This window comes from Tamandua tetradactyla, chromosome 2, assembly GCF_023851605.1.
Source record: "Tamandua tetradactyla isolate mTamTet1 chromosome 2, mTamTet1.pri, whole genome shotgun sequence".
Lineage (NCBI taxonomy): Eukaryota > Metazoa > Chordata > Mammalia > Pilosa > Myrmecophagidae > Tamandua > Tamandua tetradactyla.
The window spans coordinates 169,792,596-169,817,206 of NC_135328.1; the positions used below are offsets into that span (position 1 = coordinate 169,792,596).

The following is a 24,611-nucleotide window of genomic DNA, read 5'->3' on the forward strand; positions in this document are numbered from 1 at the left end:
AAAAACTGGGTAGATTCTAAGTATAATATTCAATTTCTCAAGAATTAAAAAATGTGAAGTTAATCGTAAATATTTCCTATACCAAAAGAAGACTAACTTCCTTATTTCAATCTATTCCATAACCAAGTGTCTATCAATATAGAAACCACCAAGTTAACACTTCCTCAATTCTCATCTCATTATGAAAACAGATTCAGCTTAAATCTTGGCAACAAAAAAATTACATAAACTCTAAGAATCGGAACATTCTTTTTTTATTAAGAAATTTACTAGAACTGGTTTTCAAGTTTTATATTATATATACATTATTTTTAAAACGTCATCTCAACTAGAAGTATGCTTACCATATATTGCCTTTATTAATTTCTCATTGAGCATTACAAAAGGGCATGTCAGATATCTGAGATGATACACGCAACTTACCTTCCCACATGCTCTGCAATGATGCCTCCTTTTAGTGAATGTAAATCTGGCTTCACATTTCATGCAGTTTGGAGCCTGAGAATCTGGTACCCATACTGGAGCAACCTCTCCCAGAGTAGTAAATGGCTTTCTGGCAGAAATTCCAAACTGACCAGCTCTGAGATCATTATCTGGGCTATCTGGAGCTAATGTAAGACATGGTCTACTGGAGATCCCAGCCTCATAACTTTCTAGATGTTCCCCATTTGTGTCAGCAATAGATATGTTTCCTAAAGAGGCATTACAAACATTGTTTGCTGAGTTGTCCCCTAATTTTGCTTTCCCAAGAATATCATTTTTGTTTTTAATATTATTTCCACTGTTTGCAGGAACGTCGTTTTGCAAATGGTCTGATAATGGCTTTGGAATTTGAAGTTTAAGATTAGAAGGTTGCTTGGGTCTTGCACCACCAAAAGGAACACTGATGGGTTGCAGGTTTGCTCCTATTTGGGGAGAAGATTGCCCAAGTACTGATGGAACTTGACTACAGAAATTGTGCAAATAATTTTTCTTCATTAGGTCACCTGCACTATTTGAAAGGAGTCCACTCCCTTCTGTAGCTTCATTTCCTCTCTGTTCATAAATATTTGAGTAACATTCTGATTTGCTCTCTTCTATTTCCTTTTCTTCTGTTACTGAATCTTCTTTGGAGGGTAAAGTCTTTGGAACAAAAGCAACAACTGGGCTCTGCATTCCATAGGAATCACAACCATTAGATAGAGAATTTGCTGCTGGTGTTTCCATACCAGTAGAAAAATGATATCCTTCACTTTCATTCATACAAGTTCCTTTTAAATCTAGACCTGCTTCTGCCATTCCATCACACTCTCTTCTACTATCACCTGAAGTGTCCTCAAGCTGATTCATCTGCAGAAACTTCTCATTTTCTTCATTTAATTGGCTGTTATCCAGCTCATTTAGTTTAGTCAATTTCCAATGAGTCAGCTTTCGAGAGTCAGAGACTTGCTCTGTTATATTAAGAAATTCTGTAGTGCCAAGAATTTCTACATGTTCACAATCTTCATTTTCATCAGCCCTAACTTCACCGGGCACAAGGCAATCTGAAAACTGTTCATGGTTAACTTCCCTTCCAGATCCATTAGGCATGTCTTGTTTAAGAAGCAAAGGTAAACCAGACAGGAGAGATTCTTCCATTGTTCTCTCTTGTGCTGACTCTTTTTTTATCAAAATCCCCTCACTCAAATGGGAAAAGGAGATTGGATTCCCTAGAACGATCCTAGGAGAGCTGGTTTTGCCAGTGAGGGCCTCTTCTGGTGTATAGTTCTCTTGCTTTTTAATAATAGGACTGTCATCTGTTCCCTGGGATGAGATCATGGTATCAACTGTTAAATTTGTAACTGTAGACATGGGAAGGTCTCTATCTATATTTCCATCATCCTTTAATTGTGAAAGAGAGCAGACACTGGCTAGATTATCAGATGAAGTAGTACATAGATGGTTAACAGCATCTTCCTCTGTATTCGGTCTATTCAATGGATCCATTTGTTTCTCTAAGTTTTTATCTTTTTCAGTGGACCCATTTATACTAAAACTAAACTGATCAGCTTGTCTGTTTTCATTATCCAGTGAACAGCTAAAAGCATCCATGAGGGACTGACTATTAAAATTGTTACAATCCTGCAAATCACTTTGTAATGTCCTTTTATCACAGTTATGCATGACGGCTACAACAAGAACATTTTTCTCATCTGGCAGACAAGATAGATTTCCACATTTCTTCTCTCCCACTTCAACTGCATTGCACTGATCATCCCGATTACAGTTTCTCTTAATTAACTGATCTTCTGCAACAGCATTTTCATCAATCCACATTGTGGCAATCTCTGGATTTAGGCTATCCCCCTGTCCATTAGCACAATGGTCCTCTCCTTCTGTAGTAAGAGGAGCTGAATGAGCCAGGGAGAAGGCTTTCAGTTGTGGCTGTGACTCATTAGAAACTGCTGGTTCATTCACACTGGCCAATGCAGGATTAAACGACAGTTGGTGAGAAGGCGGATCTAGAATCTTATGCCACTTTGTATCCAATAAAGTAGAAGAAACTGTTTCATCTGAAAAAATAAATAATTACCATAAGTTTGCTGGCAACAACGGAAAAGCTCTTAGACTGTTATCAACTACATTTCTAACCATACTGTGAAAGTATAAAGGTTTCTAATTGATGGGTAGGAGTAAAAAAATATATTTAAGACTTTAACCTGCAAATATGTTATAACTCTATTGAACAAGATCAAATGGTAGTGTCCCAGCAAATTTCAAACAAGAGAATTCTATACTTCAGTATAGTAATATAATTAAAGTGGCCTGCAGGCTATACTGGAGAAGATGCCCTCAGATTGACTGGGTGTAAGATGAGGCAAGGAGTAATCTAAGGAGGAAAAAAAAAAAAAGCAAACAGTGATGAGGAGGTAGTAATTAAGTAGAAAGAAAAATAAAGGAATTTTCTGTGAAGATGTAATGCTCTACAATCTAGATCGTGATTGGGGTATAGGTTACATGGATATACCCTTTTGTCAAAACTATAAAGATTTCTATATTTTAAAGTATGTGTATTTTGCCTAAAAAGTACAAAAAGATAACAGCGTTAAAGTGCAGAGAGGATGGAGATATAAATGAAACAAAAATGGTAGAATGTCCATCATTGTTGAAACTGGTTAATGGGTATACTGGGACTTATTATACTATTGTTTACTTTGCACGTAATTGAAATTTGTCCATAACAGTAATGAAAAAGAGTTAGCTGCAGTATGTAAAATTCTGTTCATCACAACAGAATATTGTGAATGTTTAAGTAAATGAGAGAAATGATGCGCTTATTGGGTTTCCTGACTTTCTTTGTATAGTAACTCTGATAATCATGATCCTGAACTTATATTCTCATCAGCAGTAAGATTAATTTTCAATGCTCCTGTGCTGGTTTGAAGCTATTATGTATCCCAAAGAAGCCATCTTCTTTAATGCTCATTCAATATTGCTGGATAGGATCTTTTTGAATCGGGTGACCCACCCAACTGTGAGTGGTAACTTTTGATTAGATGGTTTCTGTGGAGATGCGTCTCCACCCATTCAAGGTGAGATTGTTTACTGGAGCCCTTTAAGAGGGAACCACTTTGGAAAAAGCTTTAGCACCCACAGAACCAATAAAGCCCACATAATCAGAGACCTTTGGAAATGCATAGAAAAAATGGCCCTGGGGAAGCCACTGAAGAAGCCTGGAGAAAAAGCTGGCTGAAGTTGCCACGTTCCTTTCCAGCTGGGAAAGAAACTCTGAACTTCATCGACCTTCTTGAACCAAGGTATCTTTTCCTGGATGCTTTAGTTTGGACATTTTTGTTAGCCTTGCCTTAATTTAGACATTTTCATGGCCTGAGAACTGTAAACTTGTAACTTAATAAATTTCCTTTTTAAAGGCCATTCTGTTTCTAGTATATGGCATTCTGGCAGGTTATCAAACTAAAAAAAAGCTCCTGTGGTTCCTTGTTCATATCTCTATTAAAGCAGTTACTACATATTGGCTGGGTTACCTGTCTCTTCACCCACTTAGATTGACAGTAGAAACTATTTCTTTTCAACATAAGCCCTTGCTTTGCATAATACCTAGGACATGTAAGTATACAATATATGGTGAGCTACCTTAGGAAAAGCACTGGGTTTGAGGAACATGAATATTAAATGACAGCTCTAGCCTCCAAGAAGTACATCAACTAGTTGGGAGAATAAGATGTAGATACAAGATGAACTGCTAATTGACATACAGGGTACTATAAGTATTTGTACTCTATTATGTGATTTTAGAAAATAAATTCAGAGGAGAAAGATATTTTTTAGGCTGAGGTAGTAAGCTCAAATTCACAGAAGCAGGAGGAACTGAGCTAAGCTTCCAAGATTGTTTTTAAATGGGGAAAGAAACGGTATTTTAAAGTAGGGAAAACCAAAAAAAGCAAAGTCCCAAACAGCAATTTGAGAGAACAATCAATTTGGGTTGAGAAATTACTATAAGGAAATGGAGAAAATAAGTAGAAAAGCCAGAGAGTAAAGGCCCTAAGACATTAGATTTTATGGAAAATGGACTTAGTGTTTGCATTTACCAAATTTAAGCTAATAGAGACTTTGGATTTAATAACATGTGCTATCTTTATAAAAGAAATAATGTTTCCTATTATTAGTTTCCAGAAATAAAAAAGAAAACTGCTTTTACAAGAATACTTAATAATATTCAAACAGGAATGCTCATGCATTAAAAATTTTATTATTCAACTATCTATTATCCAGATATGTCAATTACCTAGTGTCATAACAATCTCTATATTTTTTTATTTAAAGAAGAAAATAAACACAAAATGAGAAGGCAATTTATTTAAAGTATACTTGCAAAGGTGTCAGGCTAGAGGTGGCAGTTTTAACATAACTGAAAGTGAGATTCAAAATCATAGTTCGAACAAATAAACCACATAGTGACTCCCAGGAACATGGTTTCTTAAATCTTTTCCCTTCTAAAGGATTTCTCTTTTGTAAAGAAATGTTATATTTTCAAAGTAAAAGGACAATTTTTACTGATTCAACAAAAAAATATATTGAAAATCACCTATATACAAGTATCTAAAGAGACTAATACAATGAAGTAATAATTTTATTAACTGGAGCCAATGATATTTTAGAAGCATAGTATTCACATGATTAGGTATCGCACTTTGCTAAGGTATCTCATGATTTACTTAAATAATTGTGAGCAAAATACATACAGAGCAAAACTAAAGAAATGATCAAGGTCATAATCATAAAAACAGTTGAAACTCAGAGAATAATACACCTTACACTTAGAATATACAAAGCCCAGCTAAATCCAATAAAATCCTCAACTATTGGATTTAACATTTACATTAATCAGAAATGAACCTAGGGTTATGGGTTAGATTGGGGTCATCAATGGTAAAATATGATAAGAGCAGGATTCCAGGTATCCTCCCATTTTCCTCTTTACTCCCATGATCCCACATTCTGTTTAAAGCTTACTCTAACATAGACACAGTGTGACAAAATCAACAGTAATTAACAACGCGAATCATTGGCTATAGTGAAGGTTTAGAGAATATTACTGAATTCATGGACTTAATATGAAAATATATCACTTTGTAACTTGTTCCATGGCACTCACTGTTAGAAATAGAAAATACAGAAGTAGGTGAGATGAAAAATAGAGATTTAAATATAGTTTATACATTCCAGTCTAACTGAGAAGGGGAATCTGGGGGAAAGGCTTCCCTAAGTGAATTCCCTAAAGTGATTCCTTAAGTGAATTTTAAGAAGACATTTTTAGACCGAGTATTGAGAATTTATCATTTAATTAACCATTTTGTCCATTGCTTAAAAATGTAAACCTCTAAAAATTAGGCTTAAAATGTATCTTCATTTGGCAAATCATCATGCAACAAGCTATTTTTCTTAGTTCGGGAAATAGTTTCTAAAGTTTTTACTTGACCATTAATTGACTGTTTGTGATAGGTGTTAAGAGTACAGGTTCTTGTGTTATGTGCCTAGATTCTAATCCTACCACTTATTAGCTAGGTAAACCTGGGGAAGCTGCTTAATGTCTCTGTGCCTCTATTCTCCTCTGTAAGTGGAGATAAGAGCTATCCTCGTGGGATTGTTTTGAAGATTGAATTACATAATCCACATAAACAGCATATTATCTGGCACATAGTGCTAAAAATCTTAATTCTTCTTCTAAATATTATTATTATTATGTCATTGGACCTGACTTTATATTATTTTTTAAAGCACCACATCCTCTTATGTTCTTACATTCTCCATAACAAATACATGCAAATAGATTCACCAAAGTAAATTCTCACCTTCGTTTTGCTCAAATTCATCTAGCACCTTGTCCAGGTTGTAAGCTTCTGCTTGGAAATAATTCTCCATCAGTGAGGAAACACCACTCAAGAGATTTGTTTAAACCTAAAAGGTAGATCAGATTTGTATTAAACTTTCAATTATTAAAATATAACTTGTAAATCTAAAGGATACAAGGATAAAATCTCTTATAAATCTATGCAGAACAAAGGAAATGATAAAATCTGCAATTCCATTGGATATATTATAAGATCCTTAAACTAATAAAGACTAGAAATCTGTATGCTGACAATCACAAAAACTTAACTAAACTTAGAATGCAGACTTGGTGATCAATTAAATAGAACATGCTTCAAAAGACAAATTGTAGATGTTAGGAGAATCATTTATTTGGGATAAAATTACATGTCTATTGGAAAAGCATGGATACTGAATTTTTTTCATATGGGAAGTGCTAGGAAAGGTCAAGGATGGGAGTGAAGTGACAGTCTTTACACATTAGTTTCAAAATGCTAATGATGACTCTAACCTGGTTATTATTTTTAAATCACTTCTTTTTAAGTTAAATTCCTAAGCCTTCCTTTAGATGGATCTAGAAGCATTCTCAGGACATATACACTAATAGACTTAACAGACTGCCAAGAGCAACACAGCAGTTGTTAATAAATGATACCTATTATGCTATCGTTTTTCTCCATTATCACAATTCCCATGCTTATAATCCTCCTTAGTTTCTCAAAATTTTCTTTTCAAAATGAAAATTCTACTTGGCATCTTATTGGTATATGTTGAAACAAATGGAAGAAGGTCAGATTACCTCAAAAAGTCTGGGCGAAGAAAACAAATGAAGACAGCAAGTCAGATATGTAATATCCTGCCATTACAAACTTTTCAGTCAAATAAAGAACGTGGTAGATCTTCTTTGTCTTTTATCCTCGGAGGTTTATAAAAGTGTCATTATTTTTCTCATTTTACAAATAAGAAAACAAGCTCAGGGAATTTAAGTGATTTATTCAAATACTTCCTCAGGATTACTAATTTAGTCAATCTTTATTTATTGACTGGCTTCTCTTAATTTATTGAAGTTTAACTAGACAAATAGGCTATTACATCAAGAATGGCTTTTTTTTTTTTTTCATGAGCAGGCACCAGGAATCGAACCCGGGTCTCCAGCATGGCTGGCAAAAACTATGACACTGTGCCACCAGTGTCCGCCCAAGAACGTCTTTTCAAAACTCCATTTTGTTTACTGATTTATAATTCAAAAATCATGTTCATATATATGTCATTTTATTTGGATGAAAACTGCACACTTAAGCTGCCTAATGCTAAAACTGAATGACATTTCTCACAATATGCAATCTGGCACGCTTCAGATACATCTACAATACTTATTAACATTTATGGTCATTATACATGAAATATTAGTAAACAAATACTCAGATTAACATATTTATTGGAAGTCTACTGTTTGCAGGGTACTGTAATCAATTCAAGTCACAGATATCACTCCTAACATCAAGGAGTTACGATTTAGTAATGATAAACAATGATAGTAAGAAAAGTATAATAATAATAATAAGAGAGCACAATAATGATTTTAATAACTCCAAAAAGACAAACATCTTACAAGTTACTACACTATCAATTTGTCAGACCAATTTAATGGATAATTGCTACAGAATAAGTATGACAAAAGGTCAAGTAATGGGTTGGATCCCAGGGTAAATAGCCTGTGAACTTCAGCTGGATCTAGAAGGATGGATAAAACTGGACAGATATTCCAGAACGGGAGATGCAGAACTGAAATTTCAAATATGAAGACACATACAAGGAGTGATCTAGGGCCAGAGGTTTAATGAGGGACTAGTGAAATTGGAGTAAGGATTTATTTATATAGATAAGAGTAGGACACAGCTGGAGAAGTAGACAGTTATCATATTGTGGGAACCACTGAAGATTTGTCTGAGAAAAAATATGGTATATAATTTAATCAAAGGGAAGCATTATAGCATAATGGATAAAAACATAAACTCTAGGACCAGATTACCCAAATTCTAATCCTAGCTTATGCCACTTACTAACTATACGACCTTGAGGAAGTTACTTAATTTATCTACAACTCAGTTTCCTTATCTGAAAGACTGCATAATAAAAGTGTCTACGTTGAAGCTAAAAGAGTTACTATACGTAAAGCATTTCAAATACTACCTGGTACATAACAAGTGATTTATAAATGATTATTCATGTTTTTAAGGCTTAGAGGTGAGCCTTTTATTCAAAAATAATCTAGCAACAGTGTTTATGTTTTAGTCATGTTATCCCTTCCACTAATATTTACTGAGCACCTACTATATGCACTTTGCTGGTTGACACACTACTTAAATATTCATTTCTTGAATATACCATGCTCTTTCTCTCTTCCTTGCCCAGAAAACTCTTCATCTTTCAGTCCTTAGCTCAAATATCACTTTCACAGGGAAGCCTTCTCTGAATCCCCAGAAAAGATGTCTCCCCTTTTAAACTCTCATAGTTCTTCCTTATAAAATTTATAACAATTTATAAATATACTTTATTGTTTGGTATGATTATTTGATTCCCAGTGATTAGCACAAAACCTAGCTATTGAATAAATATCTACAGAATGAATAAATTACAGGTATACAAAGAGTTGGTCAAGTGATTGTACTGAGGCTTAATTTATAATTATTGATTCAGGCAGACATCAAAATGGATGCTAAAACTATCAGGTAAACATCATTGGGGAAGAGAATATTCACACTGTCTCCAATTATCACTGCACAGCTGATTTGTTAATTACAAAGGAGAAAATACATGTTTTTAATAAAGAGATATGGCAATCTCCACCTTTAAGTAAACAAACTTAGCATCACCAATAGCTGGACAAACTGACATTACATACCTCATGATGTCAGGCAATGAGAAATATAAAACATTACCTATATAGCGATCTTACCAAAAATGTTTAATCTAAATTTAATCATAAGGAAAGAGAAAAATCTAGAATATGAGACACTCTATAAGAAAAATGACCTGAACTTCTCAAAAATACCAGTGTTATGTAAAACAAAACTACTCTAAAGTGAAAGAGACTAAGAGATTAAATGATCAAATGCCATGGATATAAGCACTAGTTGGCTCCTAGATCAAGAAAACATGCATATACAGCCATAAATGACATTTTGGAGACAACAAGAGAAATGTGGCTAGCTATATGTTAGATACATATTGAATTAATATTCATTTTCTTGGATGTGATAATGGTTATTTTTATTTTGTAGGACAATGTCCTTACTCTTAGGAGAGGCCTGCTTAAAGTATTCACGTTAGAAGTAGTATAAATTTGCAACTTACTTTCAAGTGATTCTGAAAATAAAAGTATGTGAATGTTGCAGGGGTGGGGGGAGAAAGAGAGGCACACAAAAGGGACAAAAATAATAAAACTGATTAATCTAGGTAAAAGATACATGAGTCTTCAAACTGTTCTAATCTCTCAAATTTTCTATAGACATGGCATCCTTTCAAAAGCAAAAGTAAAATAGGTATAGTGAGTTGATGGAAAGGAAACATTCCTTCTCGTTTGAATATTAAAATTCTAGATAAAGCAGCTTATTTATTTTAATTAAATATAACAACATACAAACAAACATTCTTACCATATGATCATTTCATTCTTGATATATAATCAATAATTCCCAATATCATCACATTGTTGTATATTCATCATCATGATCATTTCTTAGAACATTTACATCAATTCAGAAAAAAGAAATAAAAATAAAACAGAAAAAAATTCATACATACCATACCCCTTACCATTCCCTTTCATTGATCACTAGCATTTAAATCTATTAAATTTAAAATTTGTTCCCCTTATTATTTGTTTATTTTTAATCCATATGTTTTACTTGTCTGTCGATAACGTAGATAAAAGGAGCATCAGACACAAGGTTTTAACAATCACACAGTCATATTGCAAAATCTATATCATTATTCAGTCATCTTCAAGAAACATGGCTACTGGAACACAGTTCTACATTTTCAGGCAGTTCCCTCCAGCTTCTCCACTACACCGTAACTAAAATGGTGATATCTATATAATGCATAAGAATAACCTCCAGGATAACCTCTTGACTCTGTTTGGAATCTCTCAGTCATTGACACTTAATTTTGTCTCATTTCGCTCTTCCCCCTTTTGGTCGAGAAGGTTTTCTCAATCCCTTGATGCTGAGTCCCAGCTCATTCTAAGATTTCTGTCCCACATTGCCAGTAAGGTCTACACCCCTGGGAGTAATGTCCCATGTAGAGAGGAGGAGGGCAGTGAGTTCGCTTATTGTGTTGGCTCAGAGAGGCCACAACTGAGCAACAAAAGAAGTTCTCTTGGGGGTGACTCTTAGGCCTAATTTTAAGTAGGCTTAGCCTCTTTTGCGTGGTTAAGTTTCATATAAATAAATCCCCAGATTGAGGGCTTCACCTATTGTTTTGGTGTCCCCACTGACTGTGAAAATATCAAGAATTCTCCACTTGGGGAATTTGAGTTTTTCCCCTTTCTCACCATTCCCCCAAGGGGACTTAGCAAATACTTTTTTATTCACTGTTCAAATCACTCTGGGGCAGAGTGATTTACTGGGGCATCACTCTGGACAAATCTATAAAAAATCATGCCCTATTCAAGGTTCCATGTACTTATGGTGTTCAATTAAGCTGCCCATATAATTTATATTAGGAAATACACTAGTCAAAATATAAATTTTGTACCAAATAAGCATTTTTGCTTTAGTCTCACATATAAGTTAAAGTTTTAAAATATGAATTACCATATATTTTCAACACCCTACAGTATTGACATTCCTTTGTTCTTCCTCATGCAAAACCATTTTTTAATTTGTACATTTAAACAATGTACATTATACACTCTAGACATTCCTAGATTATACCATCTCAGTCTTTATCATATATTTTTCCTTCTGTCTTCATTTGTACCCTCAGACCTCCTTCCTCTATCATTCTCACATTCAGCTTCATTCAGTGTTCTAACATTACTTTATTGCAGTTAGGTAGTATTGTGCTATCCATTTCTGAATTCTTACAATCAATCATGTTGTACAATCTGTATCCCTTCAGCTCCAATGACTTTATATCTACCCTATTTCTATCTCCTGATGACCTCTGTTCTTAACTGAAATTCTCCAAGTTCATTCATTAATGTTGGTTCATATCAGTGAGTCCATACAGTATTTGTCCTTTTGTTTCGGCTAATCTCACTGAGCATAATGTCCTTAAGGTCCATCTATGTTGTTACATATTTCATAACTTTATTCTGTCTTACAGCTGCATAATAGTCCATCATGTATATATATACATGCCATAGCTTGTTTACCCACTCGTTTGTTAATGGACATTTGGACTGTTTCCATCTCTTGGCAATTGTAAATAATACTGCTACAAACACTGGTGTGCAAATGTCCATTTGTGTAGTTGCCCTCATGACCTCTGAGTAGATACCTAGCAATGGCATTGCCCGATCATATGTCAATTCTATACTTAGCTTCGTGAGGAACTGCCAAACTTCCTTCCACAGCGGCTGTACCATTTGACATTCCCACCAACAGTGGATAAGTGTGCCTCTTTCTCAACATCCTCTCCAGTACTTGTTGTTTTCTGTTTTATTGATAATGGCCACTCTGGTGGGTGTGAGATGATATCCATGATTTTGATTTGCATTTAATAGCCAGGGAAGTTGAACATCTTTTCAATGTGCCTTTTGACCATTCATATTTCCTCTTCTGAGAAGTGTCTGTTCAAGTCTTTTGCCCATTTTGTAAAAGCAGTTTATTTTTAAAGAAATTAAACTCAAAAGCAAGAAAGAGAATATACAGATACCATAAACCAAGAAGGAGCCAAATCATGACGATAAATGGGAAATAAAGGGTAGCAGTCTACAGGGATAACCAAACTAGACAGTAACAGGCCTGCGGTTTGAAAGCCAGCAAGGAGAATGGGAATTACTGGCTGCAGATTTGTGGAATTTTCTATACTGGAGAGAGCCAGACTGGGCTCTCAGCCTCAGCATAAGGTAGACACTCTCTATATAAAGTCATGGAACAGACTGGACTAGAGTACCAATGAAATTTACCCTGAGAAATTGGAATTCCTAGCCTGTCCTTCAACAAAGAAGTGGGACTAATATTAAGTCTTCCTACCCATGTACATAAATGATTTATGACTTTTAATAATATAACTTCCTTATGACAATGTTTTTAGTTATTAAATATTAGATAGTGGGGAAGAAGGGTTTGTGTGACTATAGAGGGCAGTACAAGGGAGATCTTTGTAGCTATAGAATAGTGCTGCATCTTGACTGCAGTGGTCATTTCACAAATCTGCAAACATAATAGCAAAAAACTATACATACACATTGTTACAATGTGAACTTTCTGGTTTTGACATTGTACGTAATTACATAAGCTGTAATCATTAAGTAAAACTGAGCAAATGAAGGATACACAAGAACTCTCTGTATTATTTTTATAACTTCCTGTGAATCTATAATTATTTCAAAATAAAAATAAAGGGAAAAGAGTAATTAAATACTGAATAAACATGGGAGCAGGAAGAGGAGGGCATTCATGTAAGAGAAAGGCCCAACAGGGTAAGGGTGGCCTAGCATTAGGTGTCAGAGCCTGAGAAGGGTAAAAAGGTCATCTATGCAGAGGGAGGTTGAAGCCCAAAGGAGGAGAAAAGGGCATCCACATGAAGAAGATTGCCTGGCATGGTGAGTCAGACACAGTTGGGCGAGAAAGGTATTCTAACGTGAGAGGGTGAAAAGTGAGTGGGGTGGAAATGTAGGGTGGCAGCACCTGAGAAGGATAAGAATGCCCAGCGTGGCAGAAGTAATGGGAGATTTGTTATATAGAGAGAAATAGATCAAATGAGTAACTACATGAAGGGCAGTGGGAACAGGTTTCTCACTGTTGGAGAAGTGGGTTAAAATGTGGAAAAAGAGAAACTAGAAAAAAACCTGGCATTTGAGGTATCAGTGTGAATGCATGGATTTCAATAAATGTCAATACTTGTAGCAATAAATATAGATACAAATATGTGTCTATATATGCATGTATATATTCTCTGCTTACATGGAGACCTTGGAGCAGCAACTCCCCACTTTGACCCCAGGAGGCAGGCAGCATATCCAGACCAAACTTGGTTTCTAAATATTACTCACCACTAAGAGAAACCAGGACTCCATGAAGAAATAGCTGATTCTAGCACTGGAGTAAGAAAAGTACAAGGGCCTTGTCAAGGATGTCAAGAAATTGGAGAGGGGATAGTAGAATGGTGCAATCACTTTGAAAAACAGTTTGGTAGTTCCTCAAAAAGGTAAACATAGAGTTACCACATGACCTAGTAACTCCTTTCCTAGCTTATACACCCAAGAGAAACCACAACATAAGTTCACAGAAAAACTTCTACACAAATGTGCATAGCAGCAATAACAGTCAAAAAAGTTGGAGAAAATTCAATCTCTACTAACTAATGAATGGATAAATAAAATATGATATGCTTATATACTGGAATATTATATGACAATTAGAAGGAATCAAGAACCCATGTATGCTACAATATGAATGAACTTTGAAAACATAGTAAATGAAAGACTGACACAAAAGGACTCATATTATGTGATTCGATTTATAGGAAATGTGAAGAAGAGGTAAATCCATAGAAACAGAAAATAAATTAGCAGCTGCCAGAAACTAAAGGGACTGTAGGAAAACCGCTAGAGTAGGAGTTTCTTTTTAGGGTGATGAAAATGTTAGATAGCGAGAACAGATGCACAATTTTATGAACACAGTAAAATGACTGAACTGCATACTTTAAAAGGTGAATTTAGGGTATGTGACTGTTATTTCAATTAAAAAAAAAAAAGAGGAAGAAAAGTAGCCTAGAATATCTTGTGTGCTCCATGAAGGGGACATATCAAAAAGAGTGGGAGAAAGATCAAAGGTGATAAGGGAGTTATACAGAGAAGGTAGGGTTTAACAAATGAACGTGAGTACTGAATCATTATAGTGGTATTTCTTTTAGCCTCCAGTACCTTAGAGCAGCTAGAAATAAAGACCTAAAATTGTAGAACTGTAATCTATACTAAACTCTGAAATTTATTCTACACCTAATTGTTCAATGTACTTTGAAACGTATTGTTTTTATGTATATACATTATTTAAAGAGAAGAAAGAGTATAACAGAGAAGATAGGTGTGCTGGTTTGAAAGCATGCATGTACCCTAGAAAAGCCATGTTTTAATTCTAATCCCATTTTGTAAAGGCAGCCGTTTCTTCTAATCCCTATTCAGTATTGTATGCTTGAAACTGCAATTAGATCATCTCCCAGGAGATGTAACTCAATCAAGAGTAGTTGTTAAACTGGATTAGGTGATGACATGTTTCCACCCATTTGGTTGGGTCTTAACTGGTTTACTGGAGTCCTATAAAAGAGAAAACATTTTGGAGATTGGGATTCAGAGAGAGCAGGTCAGAATGACATAACCATGAGAAGCAGAGCCCACCAGTCAGTGATCTTTGGAGACAAAGAAGGAAAATGCCTTTGGGGAGCTTCATGTAACAGGAAGCCAGGAGAGGAAGCTAGTAGATGACACCATGTTTGCCATGTGCCCTTTCAGATGAGAGAGAAACTCTGACTGTGTTCGCCATGTGCCCTCCCACTTGAGAGAGAAACCCTGAACTTCACTGGCCTTCTTGAACCAAGGTACCTTTCCCTGGATGCCTTTGATTGGACATTTCTATAGACTTATTTTAACTGGGACATTTTCTCAGCCTTAGAACTGTAAACTAGCAACTTATTAAATTCCCCTTTTTAAAAGCCATTCCATTTCTGGTACATTGCATTCCAGCAGCTAGCAAACTAGAAAAACAGGATTTAACAAATGAGTATGACTGCTCAATCATTATATTGATATTTCTGTTGGCCTCTAGTGTCTTAGAGTAGCTAAAAGAAAAAATAAAAAATCATGGAACTGTAACCCATACCAAACTTTAAATCTGTTCTATAATTACTTGTTAAAATGTATTTGGAAATTTATTGTCTTGTATATTATTATTTCATGATAAAAAAAGTTAAAAAAAAAAAAGGGGGAGGAGGGGACTGCAAGGATAGTTCAGTAGTAGAATCCTCGCCTGCCATGTGGGAGGCCTGGGTTCGATTCCCAATCCATGCATTTCCCAAAACACAAACAAGCAAAACAAACAAACAAACAAAAATTCAACAAATGGTGCTGCAATAACAGGATACTCACATGGAGAAATAATGAAATGTGACCCCTCCATACAGCATACAAAAAAAAGACAACCTAAAGAGGTCCATGTAGGCTAGTATCAACGAAAACAGTGTTAGCAAATAAAAAAGGAAACCACAGGTCCTCACAATCTGCATGAATGAATGAATGAATTCCACATGTGATGAAGAATGAGCTACATACATAGTTTTCAATTACATCTCCTCAAAAAGAATTATTAATAGGAAAAAAAGAGAGGAAAAGCCTAGCAGACACTACTTTAATCAAGTGTACAACCTGAAACATCACAATGAGACAGAACAGCAGCTCATCAGCAGTAGTCCCACTCGAAGCAAAGAACCTGATAGCAATGAACAATCTGAAAGGAAATCAATAAAAGAACTACATTTACAATAGCAACTAAAAGAATAAATCTCTAGGAATGAATTTTACCAAGGATGTAAAACTAAGGACAGAAAACTGAAAATCTTTACTAAAAGAAACAGATTCTTTTATCCAAGAGCGTGGATTGCAAAATTTAAGATCATTTAGATTTCAATAATACCCAAAATGATTAAGAGATACAATACAATCATAATCAAAAGTCCAACAGCCTTCTTTACAGAAATGGAAAAGCTAATTATCAAATTCATAGGCAAGGAAATGGGATGCCAAAGAGCCAATACTATCTTGCAAACAAATAAGTCAGAGGACTCACACTTCCAGGTTTCATAATATTACACAGCTAAAACAATCAAAAGAGTGTGGTACTGACACAAAGAAAGACATACAAACCAAAGGAATAGACTAGAGGGCACAGAAATAAACCCACAACTGCTATTTTACACCTTGTTTTTCATATACTTTCTTTGTACAAGTATACTCTCACATACTTTAATTGAAACCTGATAGATAAATGTTTTAATTATGGCAAAATATATAAATATAAAAATCACTTTACTCATTTCAAGTACACAGTTCTTTGATATTAACTACATTGACAATACTATATAAGCTTCTCCAGTATCTATTCTAGGCTATTTTCATCACCTCAAACTAAAAGTCATACTCAATTTGCATTAATTTCCCATTCCCCCTGCTCCCACCCTTGGTAACCAATGTTCTGCTTTCTCTCTATGAATTTGCATGTTTTAAGTATTTCATACAAAAGAGAAATCATACAATAATTATCCTTTTCTGTCTGGCTTATTTCACTCAACTTCATGTCTTCAAGGTTCATCCACATTGTAATATATTCTAGTACTTCATTTCTCTTCACAGCTGAATAATACTCCACTGTATAGATACACCACATTTGTTCATCCATTCATGTGTATATGGACAACTGGGTTATTTTCATCGTTTTGCTATCATGAATAAACCTGCGATGATCATTGGTGTACCAATACCTCCAAGTTCCTGCTTTCATTACTTTGGGGTATTCTAGGAATACCAAGAAATGGAATTGCTGGGTCATTTGGTAATTCTATGTCCTAACTTTCTGAGGAATGGCCAAACTGATTTTCTCAGCGGTTGTACTATTTTACATTCCCACCTACAATGTACAAGGGTTGCTATTTTTCCATATGCGCTCCAAAACTAGCTATCTTCATTTTTTAAAAAAAAAAAAAACACAAAATAATAGCCATCAGCCATCCTAGTTGGTGTAAAGTAGCACTTCTTTGTAGTTTTCATTTGCATTTCTCTAATAGCTAATGATACTGAGCATCTTTTGATATACTCTGTGTCCATGTGAATGTTTACTCTGGAGAAATACCTATTCAAATCCTTGTTTCATTTTTAATTGGGCTGTTTATCTTATTGTTGTTCAGTTATGGGAGTTCTTTACATATTCTAGACATTATACCCTTAACCAGTTATATGGCTTCCAAATTTTCTGCCTTTATGTAAATTGTCTTTTCAGTTTCTTGATAATGTTCATTGATAGACAAAAATTTTTAATTTCGATGAAGTCCATTTTATTTTTTTACCTTTTGTTGCTTATGCTTTTTGGTGTAAAATCTAAAAATCCATTGCCTACTACAAGTAGTAGAAGACATTTCCCTATGTTTTCTTGTAAAAGTTTTATAGTATTAGTCTTATATTGAAGTCTTGATCCAGTTTGAATTAAATTTTTCATATGGTGAGATGCCTGCTGGCTTGAAACTATTATATACCCCAGAAAAACCTTGTTCTAATTCTGATCCAATCTTGTGGGGCCAAACCTATAGTTGAGGGTAGAACTTTGACTAGATTGCTTCTATGGAGATAGACCCACTCAATTTTGGGTATGACCTTTTGATTAGAAGGAGGTGTGACTGCATCTCTTCAAGGTGGATCTTGATTAACTGTCCTTTAAAGGAGGAAACATTTTGGAGAAAACTCAGAGCTGACACAGAGACTTTGGGAGATGCAGAAAGAAAATTCCCCCAGAAAAACTGTTTGAAACCAGAAGCTGAAGGACCAGCAGATGCCACCCTTATGCCTTTCCAGATCAGCCTTTCTTGAGTCAACGTATCCTTCTCTGGATGCCTGAGTTGAGCATTTTTATGACCTTAGAATTGTAAACTTGTAACTTAGTAAATTCCCTTTATAAAAGCCAACTCAGACTTTGGGGACGTGGCAGAATAGGATAGGTCAAGTTTACTCCTGCTCCAAGGAACAGCTAGAGAGGGAACAGAAAAAAGACCAGGAGAGAGATTCCAGGGCATAAGTAACCTGGGAGGTTTTCTACATCACATAGGGAGGCCCTGTTGAAAAAGCAGAAGAATTGAGACACAGAGAACTGGAGACTGGCCAGCTAGTGCAAACAGCCTAGCAGGTCCATTGGGACTAGGAAGTAAGCCAAGCCATGTTCCTTGAACGCACTAGAAGACACTAGAAGAGCACAAAGAGGAATGCGAAAAGAATAAATAGAAAAATAGCAGTTATCACAGAGATTAAATATGCTATATACACCAACTCAAAAATATACCAGAGGCACACAACAGCAAATCTGAAGAGGCAAAAGAAAGAATAAATGAACTAGAGAACAGGGCAACTGATTTTGAACATACAAAAGAGGAAATGACAAAAAAAGACAGATAAATTTGAATTCAATCTCAGGGAAATGAAGGACAAAACAAAGCACACAAATATAAGAATCATCAGTGTCCCAATAGGAGAAGATTAAAGGGCTAGGAAGATTAGTGGAGGATATAATGGGGGAAAACTTCCCAATCATTATAAAAGACATAAATATGCAAATTAAAGAAGCCCATCAAACTTCAAATAGAATAAATTCAAATAGGTCTAACCACAGAAAACATACTAATCTGTCTGTCAAATCTTAAAAAGAAGCAGAAAATCCTGAAAACAACAAGAGAAAAACAATCTACTACATACAAGGGAAACCACATAAAACTGAGTTTGGACTACTCGACTGGTACTATGGAGGCAAGGAGGCAGTGGTATGATATATCTAAGATCTGAAAGACAAAGATTCCCAGCCAAGAATTCTGTACCCAACCAAATTATCCTTCAAATCTCAACCAAATCTTCTCAACCAAAAGGAGGAAGAGTGAAATGAGACAAAGTGTCAATGGCTGAGAGATTCCAAACAGAGTCGAGAGGTTATCCTGGAGGTTATTCTTATGCATGAAGTAGATATCACCTTGTTAGTCAAGATGTAATGGAGAGGCTGGAGGGAACTGCCTGAAAATGTAGAACTGTGTTACAGTAGCCATGTTTCTTGAAGATGATTGTATAATGATATAGCTTTCACAATGGGACTGTGTGATTGTGAAAACCTTGTGTCTGATGCTCCTTTTATCTACCTTGTCAACAGACGAGTAGAACATATGAAATAAAAATAAATAATAGGAGGAACAAATGTTAAAATAAATTTAGTTTGAAATGCTACTGATCAATGAAAGGGAGGAGTAAGGGGTATGGTATGTATAAATTTTTTTTCTATTTTCATTTTATTTCTTTTTCTGAATAGATGCAAATGTTCCAAGAAATGATCATGATGATGAATATGCAACTGTGATGACATTGTGAATTACTGATTATATACGTAGAATGGAATGATCAAAATAGGAATGTTTGCATTTGTTTGATGTTTTCTGGTATTCAAAAAAAATTAAATTAAAAAAAAACTAAGGGAGAGATTAAAATTTTCACAAACAAAGGCTGAGAGACTATGTTAAAAAGAGACCTGCTCTATAAGAAATACCAAAGGGATATGTGCCAGCAAAAAAATAAATAAAATAAAGATAGGAGAGGGAGGTCTGGAGGAGGGCACAGAATTGAAGAGTACCAGTAAGGGTAATATAAAGGATAAAAAGAATAAGAGGGAAAAGAACATACAGATCTGACAAATAAAATCCAAAGGATAAGATGGTGGATTCAAGAAATGCATTTACAGTTATAACTTCAAGTGTTAACAGATTAAACCTACCAATGAAAAGAGTGGCGGAATGGATTAAGAAATACAATCCATCTATATGCTGCTTACAGAGACTCATCTTAGACACAAGGATACAAATAGACTAAAAGTGAAAAGATGGAAAAAGATGTTCCACACAAACTGTAACCAAAAGAAAGCACGAATAGCTATACTAATATCAGATAAAATAGACTTTAAATGTGAAAATACCATAAGAGACAAAGAAGGATACAATATATTAATAAAAGGGACAATTAATCAAGAATAAATAACAATCATAAATGCCTATACTCCCAATCAAGGAGCTCCAAAGTACATGAGACAGAAAATGGCAAAACTGTAGGGAGCAACAGATGTTTAAACAATAGTAGGGAACTTAATACACCACTCACTTCTATGGACAGAACAAACAGATAGCATATCAACAAGAAAATAGAAAACTTAAACAATTTGATAGATAAATTATACCTAACAGACATATAGGTCATTACACCCCAAAATACCAGGATATACATTCTTCTCTAGTGCTCATGGAACATTCTCCATGACTGATCAGATGCTGTGGCACAAAACAGGTCTTTATAAATTTAAAATCATTGAAATTATTCAAAGCATTTTCTCTGGTCACAGTGGAGTGAAGCTGGAAATCAATAACCACCAAAGATCAAGAACTTTCAAAAATATATGGAGATAAAATAACACTCTCTTAAACAATGAGTGGGTCAAAGAAGAAATTACTAGAGAAATCAGTAGTTATCTGGAGATTAATGAAAATCAGAATTCAACATATCAAAACTTATGGGATGCAGCAAAGGCTGCACTAAGAGGGAAATATATTGCCCTAAATGCCTATAATAAAAAACAAGAAAGAGCAAAAATGGAGGACTTAACTGCTCACCTGGTGGAACTTGAGAAAGAACAGCAAACTAACCCCAAAGCAAACAGAAGAAGAGAAATAACAATGATTAAAGCAGTGTTAAATGAAGGAGAGAACAAAAGAACATTAGAAAGAATTAAGAAAACCAAAAGTTGGTTCTTTGAGAAAAATCAGCAAAATAGATGGGCCACTAGCAAGGCTGACAAAGAAAGAAAGAGAGAGGATGCAAATAAACAAAATCAGAAAGGAGAGAGGGGTCATTACCACAGACCTGAAGAAATTAAAAAAAAAAAAAAAATTAAGAGGATACTATGAACAAATACATATCAACAAACTAGACAATCTAGATGAAATGGACAAATTCCTATAAAGACACAAATAAGCTACATTGACCCAAGAAGAAACAGAAGATCTTAACAAACCAATCACAAGTAAAGAGATTCAAACAGTCATCAAAAATCCTACAAAGAAAAGCCCAGGGCCAAAAGGCTTCACAAGGGAATTTTATCAAACATTCCAAAAAGACCTAACACCAATTCTGCTCAAACTCATCCAAAAAATTGAGGAAAAAGGAATGCTACCTAAATCATTTTATGAAGCTAATATCACTTTAATACCAAAATTGGGTAAAGATGCTACAAGAAAGAAAAACTACAATCCAATCTCCCTAATGAACATAGATGCAAAAATTCTCAACATAATATTAGCAAATTGAATCCAACAGCACGTTAAAAAAATTATATATGATTATATACAAGTGGGGTTTATACCAGGAAAGCAAAGATGGTTCAACACAAGAAAATCAATTAATGTAATACAGCACATTAACAAATCAAAAGGGAAAAATCATATGATCATCTTAAGTGATGCTGAAAAAGCATTCAATAGAATTCTACATCCTTTTCTGATAAAAACACTTCAAAAGGTAAGAATAAAAGGCATATATGAAAAACCTATAGCCAACATTGTACTCAATGGTGAGAAGCTGAAAGCTTTCCCCCTAAGATTGGGAACAAGAAAAAGATGCCCTCTGTCACCACTGTTATTCAATGCACTACAAGTTCTAGCAAGAGCAATCGGGCAGGAAAAAGAAATAAAAGGCATCCAAATTGGAAAGGAGGAAATAAAACTTTCATTATTTACAGGTGACATGATACTGTACTTGCAAAATCCTGAGGAATCTACAACAAAGTTACATAAGCCAACAATGTTGGCTATAGGTTTTTCAAAATTAATGTGCAAAAATCAGTAATGTTTCTATGCATGAGCAACTGACCTAACCGAGGAGTCAATTAACGAAAAATTTCCATTCAAAATAACAACTAAAAGAATCAAGTATCTAGGAATGAACTTAACTAGGGATGTAAAGACTTGTACACAGAGAACTACATAACATTGTAAAAAGAAATCAAAGAAGATCTAAATAGGCAGAAAGACATTCCCTGCTCACGGAATGGAAGGGTAAATTGTAGTTAAGATGTCAATTGACCTACAGATTCAATGCAATGCCAATCACAATTCAATAAACCTACTTAGAAGACTTGGAAAAGCTAGTAACCAAATTCATATGGAAGGGAAAGAGACCTCAAATGGCTAAAAAAACACCCTAAAAAAGAAGAATGAAGTGGGAGAATTAACACTCCCTGATTTTAAAACTTATTATAAAGCCACAGTGGTCAAAACAGCATGGCAAAGACAGAAGTATTGAAGTAATAGATGTAATGAACACAGATGCAATGAATATAGACCAATGGAATCAAATTGAGAGTGTAGAAACAGACCAACAAATCTATGCTCAACTGATTTTTCACAAGGCCCCCAAATCCACTGAACTGGGACAAAATAATCCTTTCAACAAATGGGCATGGCATGGGAGAACTGGATATCAATAGCCAGAAATGAAAGATGATTCTTAGCTTACACTCTACACAAAAAGTAACTCAAAGTGGATCAAACACCTAAACATAAGAACCAGTACCATAAAGCTCCTAGAAGAAAATATAGGGAAATATCTTCAAGGCCTAGTAGTAAGAGTTCGCTCTCTAAACTTTATATCCAAAGCACAAGCAACAAAGGAAAAAAAAATAGATAAATGGGAACTCCTCAAAATCAAATGCTTCGATCTGTAGCTTTTCTATACACTAGCAATGAACAAGCTGAGGGGGAAATCAAGAAATGAATCCCATTTACAATCGCAACTAAAAGAATAAAATACCTAAGAATAAATTTAACTAAAGAGACAAAAAACCTATATAAAGAAAACTACAAAAAACTGCTAAAAGAAATCACAGAAGACCTAAATAGATGGAAGGGCATACCGTGTTCATGGATTGGAAGACTAAATATAGTTAAGATGTCAATCCTACCTAAACTGATCTACAGATTCAATGCAATACCAATCAAAATCCCAACAACTTATTTTTCAGAAATAGAAAAACCAATAAGCAAATTTATCTGGAAGGGCAGTTTGCCCCGAATTACTAAAAACATCTTGAGGAAAAAAAACGAAGCTGGAGGTCTTGCGATGCCGGACTTTAAGGCATATTATGAAGCCACAGTGGTCAAAACAGCATGGTATTGGCATAAAGATAGATATATAGACCAATGGAATCGAATAGAGTGCTCAGATATAGACCCTCTCATCTATGGACATTTGATCTTTGATAAGGCAGTCAAGCCAACTCACCTGGGACAGAACAGTCTCTTCAATAAATGGTGCCTAGAGAACTGGATATCCATATGCAAAAGAATGAAAGAGGACCCGTATCTTACACCCTATACAAAAGTTAACTCAAAATGGATCAAACATCTAAACATTAGGTCTAAGACCATAAAACAGTTAGAGGAAAATGTAGGGAGATATCTTATGAATCTTACAACTGGAGGCGGTTTTATGGACCTTAAACCTAAAGCAAGAGCACTGAAGAAAGAAAGAAAGAAATGGGAGCTCCTCAAAATTAAACACTTTAGTGCATCAAAGAACTTCATCAAGAAAGTAGAAAGACAGCCTACACAATGGGAGACAATATTTGGAAATGACATATCAGATAAAGGTCTAGTATCCAGAATTTATAATGAGATTGTCCAACTCAACAACAAAAAGACAGCCAACCCAATTACAAAATGGGAAAAAGACTTGAACAGACACCTACCAGAAGAGAAAATACGGATGGCCAAGAGGCACATGAAGAGATGCTCAATGTCCCTGGCCATTAGAGAAATGCAAATCAAAACCACAATGAGATATCATCTCACACCCACCAGAATGGCCATTATCAACAAAACAGAAAATGACAAGTGCTGGAGAGGATGCGGAGAAAGAGGCACACTTATCCACTGTTGGTGGGAATGTCAAATGGTGCAACCACTGTGGAAGGCAGTTTGGCAGTTCCTCAAAAAGCTGAATAAAGAATTGCCATACGACCCAGCAATACCATTGCTAGGTATCTACTCAAAGGACTTAAGGGCAAAGACACAAACGGACATTTGCACACCAATGTTTATAGCAGCGTTATTTACAATTGCAAAGAGATGGAAACAGCCAAAATGTCCATCAACAGACGAGTGGCTAAACAAACTGTGGTATATACATACGATGGAATATTATGCAGCTTTAAGACAAGATAAACTTATGAACCATGTAATAACATGGATGG

The 24,611-nt window shown here is 35.0% G+C and overlaps 1 protein-coding gene across 2 annotated transcripts in view; it reads right to left on the reverse strand.

The window, feature by feature from the left end:
* Positions 1-24,611, reverse strand: part of ZFYVE9 (zinc finger FYVE-type containing 9) — a 270,755-nt gene that overhangs the window by 170,560 nt on the left and 75,584 nt on the right. For both annotated transcript variants that reach the window (XM_077149656.1, XM_077149655.1), the window contains exons 3-4: positions 6,333-6,438; positions 424-2,531 (exon numbers count right to left, since the gene is read on the reverse strand). In XM_077149656.1, coding sequence (XP_077005771.1) covers positions 424-2,531; positions 6,333-6,402 — 2,178 coding nt within the window. In that variant the 5' untranslated portion in view covers positions 6,403-6,438. The remainder of the gene's footprint in view (positions 1-423; positions 2,532-6,332; positions 6,439-24,611) is intronic.